The 14,435-nt window shown below is 41.7% G+C and overlaps 1 protein-coding gene across 1 annotated transcript; it reads left to right on the top strand.

Annotated features, from left to right (window-relative positions):
• The first annotated feature begins 5,796 nt into the window (after positions 1 to 5,796).
• On the top strand, positions 5,797 to 13,038 carry AKAP17A (A-kinase anchoring protein 17A). The gene is made up of 4 exons (XM_032207661.1): positions 5,797 to 6,579; positions 8,375 to 8,523; positions 9,573 to 9,813; positions 11,069 to 13,038. The coding sequence occupies exons 1-4, from the start codon at positions 5,818 to 5,820 to the stop codon at positions 11,993 to 11,995; spliced, it is 2,079 nt and encodes a 692-aa protein (XP_032063552.1). The 5' UTR covers positions 5,797 to 5,817; the 3' UTR covers positions 11,996 to 13,038.
• Positions 13,039 to 14,435: the final 1,397 nt, after the last annotated feature.

Here is a 14,435-nt window from a genome sequence, read left to right as displayed (position 1 = left end):
ACAAAAACTCAGCCCAGCCTTCTGCCAGCTATTCGTCTGACTTCCCTCGATGTGTGTGTTGGGAAGCAAGGCTGGCGTATGGGCATTGCTGCTGAAACACTGAAGTGATAGTCTCTAGATAGGTAAGACAGACTTACACCAGAGCAATCAAAACGACTCTGGCCTGTCTGGACTAGGTGAAACACAGTGGGGGAGGGCAGGCTGAACATACAGAGGGAATCTAGTCAGCTTAAAAACTCTTCAGAAATTCACAGTTCTACAGTTGTGCTAACTTAGTTTCATCTAAATAAATAAATAAATAAAGTCTGTGATGCATTGGTACCGAATCCTATGACATTCTTCCCTTTGTCAAATGCAAATGAACTGATAAGGAAGACTACCAGTATTAACTCATTGCCATTCTCTGCTTCAGAAATAGATGGAGAGATAGGCCAACAGCTCACGCATTTTACTTCATAAATTACTAAGAAATATTTTGTATTTAAAAGTGTGCGTAAAGGATCAGATTATTTTCTTAGTGACATCAATATGTAACATTACTGCGGAGGAAATACTTAATTTGCAAATGTTAATCTGAATCACATTCACATATTTTCCCTTAAATAGGGAATGGAAAAAACATAGAAAAAACTACTAATCTTTTCGACTTGTACTTATTTTAGGTGATAGCTATTGAAGAATGAGATCATTTGAAACCGTTTCACATGAGCAGCTTCATAAAAACTGAAATAATCAGTAATGCATCTGACATCATAGCACCACAACTATTTAACACAGAGATCTGCTAATGAGTGTAAAAGAATATCTTTGCGCCTTGAATCTGTTTTTTAAGTAGCTGATTAGGCTACAGTGCACTACTGGCTCAACCAGACCATGAATCACTACCACTACAGATGTAAATTCCTCATCAGCAAAAGCAAAAAGCAGATATTTTTGTCACTGATATTTAGTGTAACATAGATGGCAGTAGACACAGTGCACTGAGATACATTAGTAGAACTGGCCTGCTCTGTATCACAAACTCCTAATCTGTGCTAACAAGGGCAATCCTCTGCTGTAAGGATGAGTTAGAGACACTAAAACTGTCTCTTCCTATTGTTGTATTCTACTGATATAAACAAAATACACCAATTAGGCCTGTGGGGAACCAGCCACAGGAAGTAACGATCAATTTCACTTAATTGAAATTGCCCTGCATCAGCACATGTATTACTTCTAATGATACATGTTCTTTCCAAAGCAGATAATCCATAGTACTCACACCTTGCACTGACACAAAGCAATCAAATAGAAGGGAAGGGAAGGGAAGGGAAGGGAAGGGAAGGGAAGGGAAGGGAAGGGAAGGGAAGGGAAGGGAAGGGAAGGGAAGGGAAGGGAAGGGAAGGGAAGGGAAGGGAAGGGAAGGGAAGGGAAGGGAAGGGAAGGGAAGGGAAGGGAAGGGAAGGGAAGAGTTAATTAAAGGAAATTAAACTATTTATGGAACACTTTCTCATTGTAGGAAATAAAACAATATATTATATGTGCTTTCCTCTGTTCCCACCCACTTCAGGGCTTAGTTTTGCTTTGTGGGTAGAGGCTATTTAGAGCCTGAAAACATTGCAATGGCTCTTCAGCAGTTATCCAATCTCTTAATCCAAGTCTTCTATGCTGCTGCCTTTATCTTCAAATGCACTCATAAACTGCTCAACTGTACAGTGAATCCTGCTGCTTTCCCTTCAATGTGAGAGAGAGCAAAAAGATGTTGTCTGTTCAGTGACAACAGAAATCAGAAATCACATTGAAAGCAACCAAGGGATGCAATGTGTTCTCTCTGATTTTAAAAAGGTACATGCTAGGAATATTTCTGGACACTAAAAAATAGGAATATATGAGCATAGGAGATAAATCATTCCCCAACAGATACTGCTAAATTTTGAACTAAAAAGAGTGGTCTTTTTTTTTTTTTTTTTTTTTTTTTAGAGGAAGGAAGATGGAAAGGAAATGGAATTATACTTTGTTGATGTTTCTTTTATATAAACATCCATATAACATATTGCATGCATTACCATAGGTGACCATTAAGGTCAAGAAAATGGTGCATTTAAGGAAGCACAGAAGCACACAGATAAGACCATGTATATCTAGGAGAATTATACCCTCTTTCAAGAAAGGAAGAATGGTCTATATTAAGGCATGAATAGAATACAAAACCTAGTATCTGCTGTTTATAACCTATTTTAATTGTGTTTATGAGTATATAGATCTATGACAGGTATGTAAATAACAAGGGCTCCCTCTGGTGAACTTTTGTGGAATTCAAAGTGTAACTACTAAAGATGCAAATGAGAAAAAGTTTATAGGCAGAAGGGATATATTCTGTGAGACCATACCTTCAAGTCAGAAAAACAAACAAACAAAGAAAAGAAAAAAAAAAAAAGCTTTTAGGCACACTAGATATTTTTTAACATCTGTATCATGATGCCTGTCTGTGGCAGTTTCACACTGGTAGGTAGCTCATCTCCAAAATGCCGCTCTCTCAACTCTCCCGCCTCAAGAGAAGAGGGGGAGAAAATATGATGAAAAAAACTTGGGTTGAGATAAGGACAGGGAGATCACTCAACAATTACCATCATGGGTAGAACAGACAACATAGGGAGAGTAACGTAATTCATTGCCTACTGCTAACAGACGAGAGCAGTGAGATCTAAAGCAGACTGAAAACACCTTCCCCCCATCCACCCTCTGCCACCCTCACACCCTTCCACTACCGAAGCCTTGCCAGGTGAACCAAAAGCAATGTCAGAGCTGGGGAGAGGCAATGGGTTACAGCAACAAACAGATCTGCAGACACTGTGGCACTTGGATATTGTCCCTTACTGATGTTTACTTTTCCTGTCATCCTTCCTCTTCCTGGCATGTGTCACAACTTCTTTTCCTGACCTTCACTTAAGACTCTGAAACCCAAATGGAGTCATTTCATTTACTCATTTAGGCATCTTAATAGAGTGAACAATAAAAATAAAAATTACCCATCTGCCCTGCGCAACATGGGCAACTGCAGTTTAGCAGACACACTGTTTACCCTCCCTGGGCTATGGTATTGGTGCGTGGATTATAGCTTTTGAAAGTCACCTGCATTATGGCTACTTCTTGCCCATGTTTTTTAGTATCTTTAAACATGATGTTTGTATCATCTCTTTCAGCTTTGAGCTGTTACAGTTACAGTTGATGTCACAGCATGAGTAACCTCAGTTCTGGTATTGATTTACTCTCTCACTTTAAAAACACACAATATTTATTTCCGGCATAGTCACAGGAGGTAGGGCTGTGGTTGCGCACAAGATTAAAAACCTTTGCCATGTTCATCGTCTGACTGTGCTGCTATTGAAACTCCCTGGAGTGTAACTGGATCTGCTTTGTGCATGCCCACGTCAAAGTCTGTGGGAGAAGATGTGACAGCCCATGCCAGCGATCTCAAGCTATAATACATGAACTATTTCAAAGCGCTGGATAGTAGCAGCAGTTCCTGATTCTGCCTTTGCACTGGTACCTAACTGAAACATGGACTGAACACTTCCATGCAAGATACAGAACAGGACCAGAAGTTATCAGCATCCATGACATGAAACAGCACATCTGCAAAACAGCTGCAGTCTTGCTGTGACCGCTGGACTGACCGCAATCTCCTGCATTGAGTGTTTTCATCTATGCTTAGATGTCATTATTTCCACACAGTGGCTAACGCCAGTCTGATGCTGAAGGTGACTGCACTCAGTTTCTCAGCAGGTGGGAGTTTAGCCAAGGTGGGATTCGGTATTTTGAAATACTGGAGTGGGTGCAAGAAGGTGACAGGATGAGGGGGAATGGGCTAAAGTTGCACCAGGGGAGGTTTAGGTTGGATATTAGGAAGAACTTCTATATTGAAAGTGTTGTTAGGCATAGGAATGGGCTGCCCAGGGAAGTGGTAGAGGTTCCTCCATCCCTGGAGGTCTTTAAATGTTTAGATGTAGAGCTTAGTGACATGGTTTAGTGGAGGACTGGTTAGTGTTAGGTCAGAGGTTGGACTCGGTGATCTTGGAGGTCTCTCCCAACCTAGATGATTCTGTGATTCTGTGAAGGTGCTGTACTGGGTAAGGCACTGGCTAAGAGCAGGAGGCGGGCAGTGGGAGCAGCCTGTGGGATAGGCACTTGCCACAGGAGATTGAGAGAGGGAGTCGAGGGCAAGCCATTACAGCCCCAGTATTGAGACTGGGGTTCTCTGAGAACACTGGAGCCTAAAACTGCAGGGCAGTGACACAAGGAATGGTGTCAAGTCCTCTCCCATGCTTATATGGTGCTTGGCACAGAAATGGCAAATTCTGCATCCATTGCTTGCACTGAGCCCAAGTATGAGCTATCCGCCGAAGGTAAAGCTACAGTGAGAAGCTCTGGTATATTGCGTTATCTGAAAAACAGCATATGATCATATAAAAACTGTACTTGAGGATCTGCTGGCCTATCAAATGCTCTCCCTGGGACAGGGGTTTGGCCCTACTGAGACATACTGAGGGTATCTGAGATGTCAGCGTAGGTGCAGACATCCTGGGATTTCATCCTGGGATTTGGGAAGACTCAGACCCTCGTGAAGAAGCAGCTCAGAACACGGCAGGACCCAAACCCGAGGTAACACCGAAGGCTAGATGGGCTTTTAACTCATGTGCTGGGGGTGCTGCAGGCCATCCGGCACAGCCTCCAGCTGACCGTGTAGGTTTGTTAGGCATTGGAACGGGCTGCCCAGGGAAGTGGTGGAGTCACCATCCCTGGAGGTCTTTAAAAGACGTTTAGATGTAGAGCTTAGGGATATGGTTTAGTGGAGGGCTGTTAGCGTTAGGTCCGAGGTTGGACTCGATGATCTTGAGGTCTCTTCCAACCTAGAAATTCTGTGATTCTGTGATGCTGACTACTTTTTAACAACAACAACAAATAAAAAATAAAAAAATAAAAAAATAAAAAATAAAAAATAAAAATAAAAATAAAACTTTAGAGCCTCAGCCCTCAGCCCAACAGCCACCGGCCGCGGGCAACTGCGCATGCGCCGCACCGCCCCCGCCGCCAGCCCACCCCCGCCCCACCGTTCCTTCTCGGCGGTGCCATAGAGACGGAAGTCCGCCGGCAGCTAGAGAAGCCCTCCGGAGGCAGCTCCAGGAGGTGGCCGGAGCGGCCGGGCCGGAAGCGGAAGTGGTGGCGGCTGCGCGCGGGGCCGGCGGCCGTTTGCGGTGGGTCGCGGCCGGGCGGGCGGGCCCCGGGCACGGCGGCGGCGGCGGCGGTGCCGGAGGGGTCCCTCTGCGGGCCCCGGGCCCTGTCTGAAGGCCGCGCGTTTGTGTCGTTGCAGGTGGCCGGCACCCGAGCGCTGCTGGTGGAGAGCCGCGGCCCCTCTGCGGCCCCGCGGGGGTTTGCTAGTTGCTAAGCAGTCCGCGGAGCCGTGTGGCGTCGCGCCTCTGCCTCCCCTCCCTGCCGGGACACAAGGGTAGCTGCTCTGTGAGCCATCACTACCGACCTCATTTACCCCTCAGATTGCCATCAGCTCCTCTTTTATTTTTTTCCTCTGAGGCCTTACCGAGGTGTAATTATCTGTAGGTTCTGGTGGTTATAAAGTAGTTTAAGATGTTTGTGCCGCTCGGTTTTAACTCTCTAGTTGGCTCCTGTGTTAAGAGACCTTGGTTTTGCGTGGGAATGGTTAAATGTCCAAAGAGTTCGATTGTTTACGGATAAGGGCTGTTTTGTTTGACTACTGTTGGTCTACAACTTAAACTTGCATCTTTATTTTTTTTTTTTTATCCTTTATGCTTTTTCTGTGTTATGGCTGCTGCAACGATAGTTCATGATACATCAGAAGCTGTAGAGCTCTGTGCTCCCTGTGGGTTGTACCTTAAGCCCATTACAAAAATGACCATCAGCGTGGCACTTCCTCAGCTGAAACAACCGGGAAAATCTATTTCGAACTGGGAAGTGATGGAAAGACTGAAAGGCATGGTGCAAACCCATCAGTTTTCCACTCTGCGGATATCTAAAAGCACGATGGATTTCATCCGGTTTGAAGGAGAGGTCGAAAACAAAAGTTTAGTCAAGTCTTTTCTGGCGTGCCTCGATGGCAAAACAATAAAGCTGAGTGGCTTCTCGGACATCCTGAAAGTCCGCGCTGCAGAATACAAGATTGACTTTCCCACCAGGCATGACTGGGATTCATTTTTCCGTGATGCAAAAGATATGAATGAAACTCTGCCAGGCGAAAGGCCAGATACCATCCATCTGGAAGGCTTGCCCTGTAAGTGGTTTGCAGCAAAGGACTCGGGCTCAGAAAAACCAAGTGAAGAAGTCCTTATAAAGGTTTTCAGGAAATTTGGAGAAATACGTAACGTGGACATACCCATGCTGGACCCTTACAGAGAAGAAATGACGGGCAGAAATTTCCACACCTTCAGTTTTGGAGGCCATTTAAATTTTGAAGCCTACGTGCAATATCAGGAGTATGCAGGTTTCATTATGGCCATGAATGCTCTGCGAGGGATGAAGCTGATGTTCAAAGGCGACGATGGCAAAGCTGTGGCTTGCAATATAAAGGTGAGAAGCGGGCGGATTTTTTCATGGGAAGCCTTGTGAAAATGCAAACAGATAAATGTTAATTCTGAAGCACTTAAAACCTTCAGTTGGTTGTAGTGGTGGCAACAGCTGATGTTGATGTGTTTCTGGGGACCAGCAATTACAATTTTAAAAAGAGAGTGATGGAAAGAGTAAACATGTCCTGTTGGACTCTGAATGTGAGGTTTTGCTCTTTTTTTTTTTTTTTTTTAACAAGACAGCTCTTGAAATGAGAACAGTTAAGGAATGGCCAAGTATATGAACATTACCTGTTAAGTGTTTTTTTATAAAGTAACATGTATGTGCAAATCTTGTCATTTCACATAAAATATCTATTTCGTAGTAAGTTCAGACATGTCACTGTCACGGGAGGGCGACCTTTTACAGTGCAATGTTCTCTTTTGTACAAGCTGACAGAAATTTGGGGCAGAGGGACAGCCTTCGTTTTTGATCCCCATGTTGATAATGAGGTTTACCCATTTGGTGTCAGGCCTGTGAAGTAAATACCGTGTGGCCTGTGGAATATGGAGGTCATCATGCTCAGCATACTCCATGTACAGAAAGGCCACCCAAAAATTGAAACAACATACTAACCTGTGTCCTAGTTCCCTGTGAATCCAGTGTGTTTAACTCACAGAGTTTTCCAAATCTTTTTCTCCATAACCCTTTTGTCCTAGGAAGTGAAACTATTGACAGGAGATGATCATGGCCCAGGCAGTCTCTTCAGATGTTTTATCTGTGAAAGTACAGCCTGAAGAAAAAGTGTTGTGATAACTCTGGGGACTGTCCATGTATTTACATAACGATTGGGTGATATATTTGCTTGTTTATTTCAGTATGTCTGATTTCCATTTTTCAAATCAGAAAGTGTATTTTAGGAAAAAGCTTAAGTACTCAGGTAGTTTGGGAGCATGCAAAGATTAAATTAATTTTGGTTTAATCTTGTAAAATACTGTAATCTCTTCAAAGAAGGTCAGCAGAAGCATAGAAATAGTTGTACCTCGACCCTTCTGTTTTCAAGGGGATATGAAATTCAAACTGTCACTTACATGCTCTAGATCAGGGCTCCCAAATTTAGGTCCCCTGTGCATGCCTTCCTGGCAGCTGCCCTGGGGCTGATAGGAAAGAGGGAGGGCTGTGCTCACAACTGTGCTGTCAAAACGGATCTCTTTCACACGAGGTGATGGCACTGACCAGCTCTGCTTCTCCAGGCCTTTTAGCCTGCTAGTGGAACAAACCAAGGTGTATGTAATTGAATTTGGGGATCTTTGTGTTGGAATTGGTGAGGAGGCATTAGCTTAAGCCAGGTGCTAAATGTTTCAGAATTGGTGCTTTTCTCCTAGTGAATTTACAGATCATAGCATTGCACAGAAAGGGAGATTTGATTAAGGCTTACTTCTACCTTCCCCAGAGGCATCCATGAGATGAAAGAGTTCTTCACTTTCCTGTTCTGATACTGGTGTAAAACATTGGACAGCCAGGGCCTAGATTACATTGGGTTTACGTTTGGATGTCAGAAACATACAGAAGCGTAAACTGGTGCGCAGTTGTGCTAACAGGTAGGCAGTGAAGTTAAGGGACAATTCCTAGTAATATGTTTATAGTACTCTGGTGCTTGCTCTGGAAACATATAGAAGAGAAGGTCCCTTTGTTTTGAAAAAGGTTTTATGTTTATGCTTGTACTTACGTTTTGAATACCTTTGTGCTAGGTCAGAACTTGGTTGCTGGGGATTTTTCTTTGTTTACTTAAAACTGTTTTCAATTGTATTCTGTAAAGGTTTCTTTTGACTCGACAAAACACCTCAGTGATGCATCAATTAAGAAGCGTCAGCTTGAAAGGCAAAAACTTCAAGAGCTTGAAAAGCAGAGAGAAGAACAAAAACGCAAAGAGAAAGAAGCTGAAGAAAAACAAAAAGAGGAAGAAAGGTACTTCCTGTTTATGGCACTGCTTTATGTTTTTACCAGTACAGCATGCAAAAACTCCTTCCTATTTGCATCAGCAGATTAAAAAACAAAAACAAACAAACAAAAAGCTTTGCTTTCAAAGTTCTGATCGTGTAGTTGAAGTGAAGCACTTAAAACTGAGTGAGAATATTGCAGCCCTTTTATTGAAGTAGGGTTCAGGGATTGAGATCTGGATGTGAAGAAGAGTAGTTTAATTTTTTTTCTGTAAATATGTGATTCTAATGTCTTGAAATACATGCACTTGTTCTAGCAGCAAGTAACTGATAGAACAGAGATCATTTGCTTTTAACATCGGTGTTTTTGCAGTAAAGGAATGGGATACAAGCACGTTTTAGTGTTATTTTAAGAAAATGAATGTAGGTGCAAGTATCATACAACAGCTATTCAGAATATTATAAATGTTAATGCAGCAGGGTTTTTTTTTTTCCAGATTGTATGGTGTACATTTCCCTTGTTGGACATAGCTTGTTACTACTTAATTTTTAGGTTTTTAAGTGTGAGGTGAAACATCTTACTGAAGCAATACTGTTAATATGCTCAGGAAGGTTATTTAGATTATCACTAATACTTACATTCAGTTCAAAATACTAAAACTGCAAATTACTCAGTTTCTTAATAGTCATGACATCAGGTACGTGATCTCAGAAACCCACATTCTTTTGCATAAGCTGCCATTTTGTCTTAATGACTGATGTAAGATCCATCAGCCACGCACATGTCAATTGAATTGGTAATTTTCTTCTCACTGTGATGAAAAAAAATCTGTTGCTGTATTTTATGTTTGGATACCTAATTGTTTTTAGATATTGACAGGCTAAGGGTTGCTTTTACTTTCCTATCACAAGTGAGGGCTAAAAAGTTCACTTTGTTTTTCACTTCAGTTTTTCAGTAACCACCAGGAATTATTAAGACCCAAATGAACTTAAAGTACAAAATATATTTTGTAATATTGTCAGGAGTCTAAAATTGTGCATGCTCTAGACAAGGTAAAAATACTAATCTCTTTTCAGGAAGCAGAGAGAGCTTGAAGAATATGAGAGAGAAAGAAAAAGAGAAGAAAAGTTGCGCAGAAGAGAACAGAAACAGAAGGATCGTGAACTTCGACGAAACAAAAAGCAACTTGAAAAACTTCAAGCTGAAGAGCAGAAAAAACTGCAAGAGAAGATAAAACTAGAAGAAAGGAAGCTCCTACTAGCTCAGAGAAATCTTCAGTCCATTAGACTAATTGCAGAACTGCTAAGCAGGGCAAAGGTAACTTCAATATTTATTTCAGCAGCTAATGAAGAACCCAACAGAACAAAGCCTTTTACCAACTTAAGAGGGAGGGGGTGGTGATTGCTGTTCATTAAACAACAGATTTCGTATCTCTCTAGCTGCTATTCCTTATTTCAAAAATTAAAAAAAGCCTAATGAAACGGTATTTCTCCCTTGGTAAAATATGTACATATAGGTAAATGGAAAAGTGAACTTGAACCTTAAGTCCCAAATAGCATTTCTTTTTTAGCAAGTAAACTAATTGGCAGCCTTGCTCTCAAGTCAAGGAAAAGAATGTGTAAGCATGATAAAGTGAACAAAACATAGAAGGTAAGATGCAAGACTCCTTATTTCTAATATGAATTTTGGTACTCTTTCCCTTTTGGCCTTCAGCAGCTTTAAAAAGATGTCTCATTATTTGATGTTTGAAAACATGCAGAAAGTACTGAGCTGAAGTTCAGTGTTAGATCCTGTCTCTCTAAAACAACTATTTTTTTTTTTTTTCCACTAAAACAGGACAGCTGTTTTTTCTTAGCTGAAGATATGGATAAACTTGTGCTAGGGTGTAATGGAATGCTCATTAAGTATTTTCTGCAGCAGTGAAAAACTGTGTGTGGCAAAGCACACTTTTGTTCCTTGGTGCCGGTGTACCTCAGGATTGTTTTTGAATTAGAGCTCATGCAGTGCTAAGTGGTCAGCCATATGCTAGGAGAAAGGAGAAATACTTCTTGCAGAGTTTGTAGCTTTGTAGCTCTGAAATAGATAAAATAGTTCTTCTTTCAGTCAGTAATTTTGAAGACTGCACTAAGCTGAACAGAACTTAAAAATAGTAAGTTTGAACCTTCTTTTTAGTATCACGAGTTTCTAAAGTGGTTGACAGTGTATCAGTTTCTACATAATGAGTGGTTTGTTTTTTTTTAAGGACCCATTGTAAAGTATCTATGAGTTGCAGGTTGCAAACCTCTTAGGGAAATCAATGTTTTTGGTTTGACTGAAACCTTCAAGTATCAACCCTAAGAAATTTAATATGACAAATTGCATGTTTTGATGGCTTGTGTGTTACTCTTGTTGTAATAAGGATCCTCAATGACTGCGCTTTATCTAAGAGAGAAAAATGGGAGGGTTACATTCTATCTGTAAGACACCTTATTTTTGTGCCAGATTGCTGCTTTTGTGTTATGGTACATCTTAGAAGCATGAGCAAGTCTAAATGTTTTCTTTACTCTTGCTTGCCTTGTTGACTGTCTTTCAGACTGTAAAACTTTTGGAGCAAGAACAAAATGAAGAAAAGATCCGTCTTCAGCAACTAGAGGAAAGAAGAAAGCTTCAGGAGGCTGAGCTCAAACGAGTGGAAGAAGAAAAAGAGAGAGCACTGGGCCTGCAGAGAAAAGAAAAGGAACTGAGGGAGAAACTACTGAACAATCTTCTGAGCAAGAAAATGGATGCAGTTCACCAAAGCAAAGAAGAAACGGAGCCCTCTCAGTCTGACTTGCTGAAAACTGCTAGTGGTGTTCCCCACACTGTGTCATCCAGCTGCATCACTTCTACCTCAGGACAGGCTGCTACAGGCAAACTGGCGTCAGGCTCTCAAAGAGAAGTAGCATCCCCAGAGAGTCAGTGCAAGTATTTGAATGGCAATATTCATGACAGAGCTCATGTCAAAGAAGGTCAGAAACTTCTTACCACAAACTCAGAGAGGTGTTCTGAGAAAAGAAGTTCAGGAGTACTCTCGTGTGTTCCTGCCAGTAACCAGCAGCAGAAGAGCCTCTCTAGCTACGACCAGAGTAGCTGCAGGAAGGACTCACATGGTGAGCAGGGCAAACGTAGCACGGAGGCAAGGAGAAGGAAGAGCCGTTCGTGTAGCAGCGTAAACAGTGATGACAGTAAGGGTAAACGAGAGAGAAGCAGGCACAGGAGAGATGGGAACAGTTACCAGGACGAAAAGCGCAGGAAGGAGAGGAGGTATTACAGACGCTCTAGCAGAAGTTACAGTCCTCGACGAAGTCACAGTCCTCGTCGAAGAAGCGTAAGCCCCAGACGTTCACGTTACAGAAGAATTCGCAGTAGCGAACGTAAACGAGACAGGAGAGAGAGGAGTCGTAGTCGCAGAAGCTTGAGCAGGAAGCGAAGATACAGGAGGAGATCACTGAGTAAGCAACGGAGTACTTGGAGTGGGTAGTGGAGGCCTGGACTGCTTGGAAAGGCTGTGGTTGGACACAAGGGCCAGAAAGTTGTAAACGAGACCTCATTGGTGTGACTGCTGTAAGAAAGTGCTTCTGTTTCAACCAATGCCTAATTTGCATATAGTCCCTGAAATCAAGAAAATAGATACCTGATTTTTTTTTTTAAGTTCCTTTGGGCTCTGTTGTCTCTTTCTAGGTTTCTACCACAATGTAGCTGTAATCACCTGTGCATGTGCTCGAGTTCCTACAGTGCTAAAAGCCAACTTGTTTCCACAATTTTCAGTTTCCTAAATCTTAATTTTAGCCAATTTAGTTTTTCATCTCTTCATCACTTAATTTGGTTTGAGAAGTGTATGGGTGCCAGTTGTAGGAACTCCAGACGTTACAAGCTATCACATACAGATTTGATTTAAAACGCTTTCTGGTGCACTTAATGAAATTGTATTTAACAAAGAGTTTTTTGCTGATTAAACCAGATAGCAAGACTTTCGTATGGTTCTTAAAGCCGACTATAAAGATACACAGGATATCTTTTTAACTGTTATGATTCCTTCATATGTCTGTATAGTGCCAAGCTGTGTGGCCCAAATTATTCTGGCATGTACTGCCATTTGTATAGTAATTTCCGTGTAAGAAAGGCACACTGATGAAGGAGGCAAGAAGCAGTGGTAAAAAGGTTGAAAAGTTGTTCTGTTGTTTTGTCAACATACTTGGCTTTGTAATTACTCCAGGTGGCGAAGAGCCACTGGACACATTTTTTCAGGTACGTACAGAGCTAGCCATTGTCTTTTGGAATAGGGGCCTTCTTGCTAAATTATTTTTACTTGCGGTGTTGAAAAGTAAGGCTGCAGTGTCTCTTGTTAAATCCATTTAAGAATACTTTTGCTTCTAAAATGCAGCTCAGGAATATTAAAAGCTATAACATTACAGTGAAAGAGTTTATTTTGCCTTTTTATGGTAAAATTAAAAAAAAAATGTTTCTAGTGAACTGAAGTTGCTGTTTTTATATGTCAGTATATTAAAATCTATGGAAGTGTTCTATGAGAATCTGTTTGTTGAAAAATGCATTTGAATAATGAGGCTCAGCCACTCATCGTGGCAGTCTTTGTACGGCGATGTCCACTGTTAATTCGGCAGGGTATGTGCTCTTTATCTACACCCTTTGGATGCAGTTTTCCCCACACTGATGCCTCGAATCAAAATGCATCCCTTTCCTGGAGTGCTTCAGAAGAATATTGGTGCTGCAGCTCAGCTGGATCCCCAGCTGACTGAGTGCATCCATGTTTCCATGGAAGATGTGTTTCTTGCTAGACCACACTGCTGATATCTTAGTTGTTTCTCGATGTGGAAGGAAAAGAGAGGTTCTTCCTGGCGATTCATGTTTTTAAAGATCTGTATTACTTTTCAAGTTTGTGATCTCTCTTGTGAATTTCACCACTGCTTTTGAGGCTGAGACCTCAATTGATTTATCTAATCATCTCAACACCACCAGTCTCTTGAATTCTGAGCAGTTAGTTGCTTTTGTTGGCAAGTTACTTTTTCTACAATCTTTAGTGGAGAGTTAGAAACAATCTGTTGGAGATAAACTTATCTTTAGTGATGATTTGACTAAAATCCGGTATAACGTTGATGGCAAGTATTTGATAAGTCTGGTGGGATACCTGTTCATAAATGCATGTGTGTTTTTTTTAGCCTGCTATCAAATACTGATGCATTGTCCATGATAACACCGTGTTTAAGGAAGGAAGAAAAAGTATGTGATTCCATCTGCAGTCCTGCAAGGAGTTGAACTGATGGCTGTCAATACCAATGTCTTTGAGCTCAGCATGAGGGTTCTTACTCGTATGGTATTTCCACAACATATCCTGTGGATTTCCGCTGGGCTTGATGTGGGGGTCTTGATGATTAATATATGTAACTGGGGAAACGCCAGTTTGTAGTGCTACTCTGAGGAAGTCGTCATGCTGTGAATGCAATGTGTCATTGCCATGTGTGGAAGCAGTTAAGGCAGTGGGTGGTCATCGAAGTGTTCCTACTAGAGAAACCCAATAGCTGTTGTTAGTTGATAGGGATGAAAAAAAGGAGGGCTGGATTTTTTTTTTTTTCACTGCAAAGAAGGCACCAAGACCAGGTTTGATAACCCAGCCTGAGACGATTAAATTCTATAAGCTCCCCTGATATCTAGGGCAATTTCTGAGGTCAGAGCAGATGAGCAGGGGTTGGGGGAAGGATGCTTGTCTGTCAGGCTTTGATCATTTAGCCTAACACACTGTATCCAGCACTGTCTTCGTACAACATCATAAAAGTGCAGTAATATAAAGTAACTCAGTCGATTCAAAGCCTAAAATTTCATTGAAGCTACTTGCAAATGCTTAATTTCCACAGTGTGGGGAGGGAATGTGAAAGAAGTTTGAGCCAGCCAGCTGAACCAATCAC

The sequence above is a fragment of the Aythya fuligula genome, chromosome 1 (genome assembly GCF_009819795.1).
Source record: "Aythya fuligula isolate bAytFul2 chromosome 1, bAytFul2.pri, whole genome shotgun sequence".
Taxonomy (NCBI): Eukaryota; Metazoa; Chordata; class Aves; order Anseriformes; family Anatidae; genus Aythya; species Aythya fuligula.
This window is presented reverse-complemented; position numbering and strand designations above follow the sequence as displayed.

Coding starts and splice junctions, on each gene's coding strand:
- AKAP17A (XM_032207661.1), top strand. CDS start 5,818: ATGGCTGCTGCAACGATAGTTCATGATACATCAGAAGCTGTAGAGCTC. Junction 6,580..8,374: donor CTGTGGCTTGCAATATAAAG/GTGAGAAGCGGG, acceptor TATTCTGTAAAG/GTTTCTTTTGACTCGACAAA. Junction 8,524..9,572: donor AAACAAAAAGAGGAAGAAAG/GTACTTCCTGTT, acceptor ATCTCTTTTCAG/GAAGCAGAGAGAGCTTGAAG.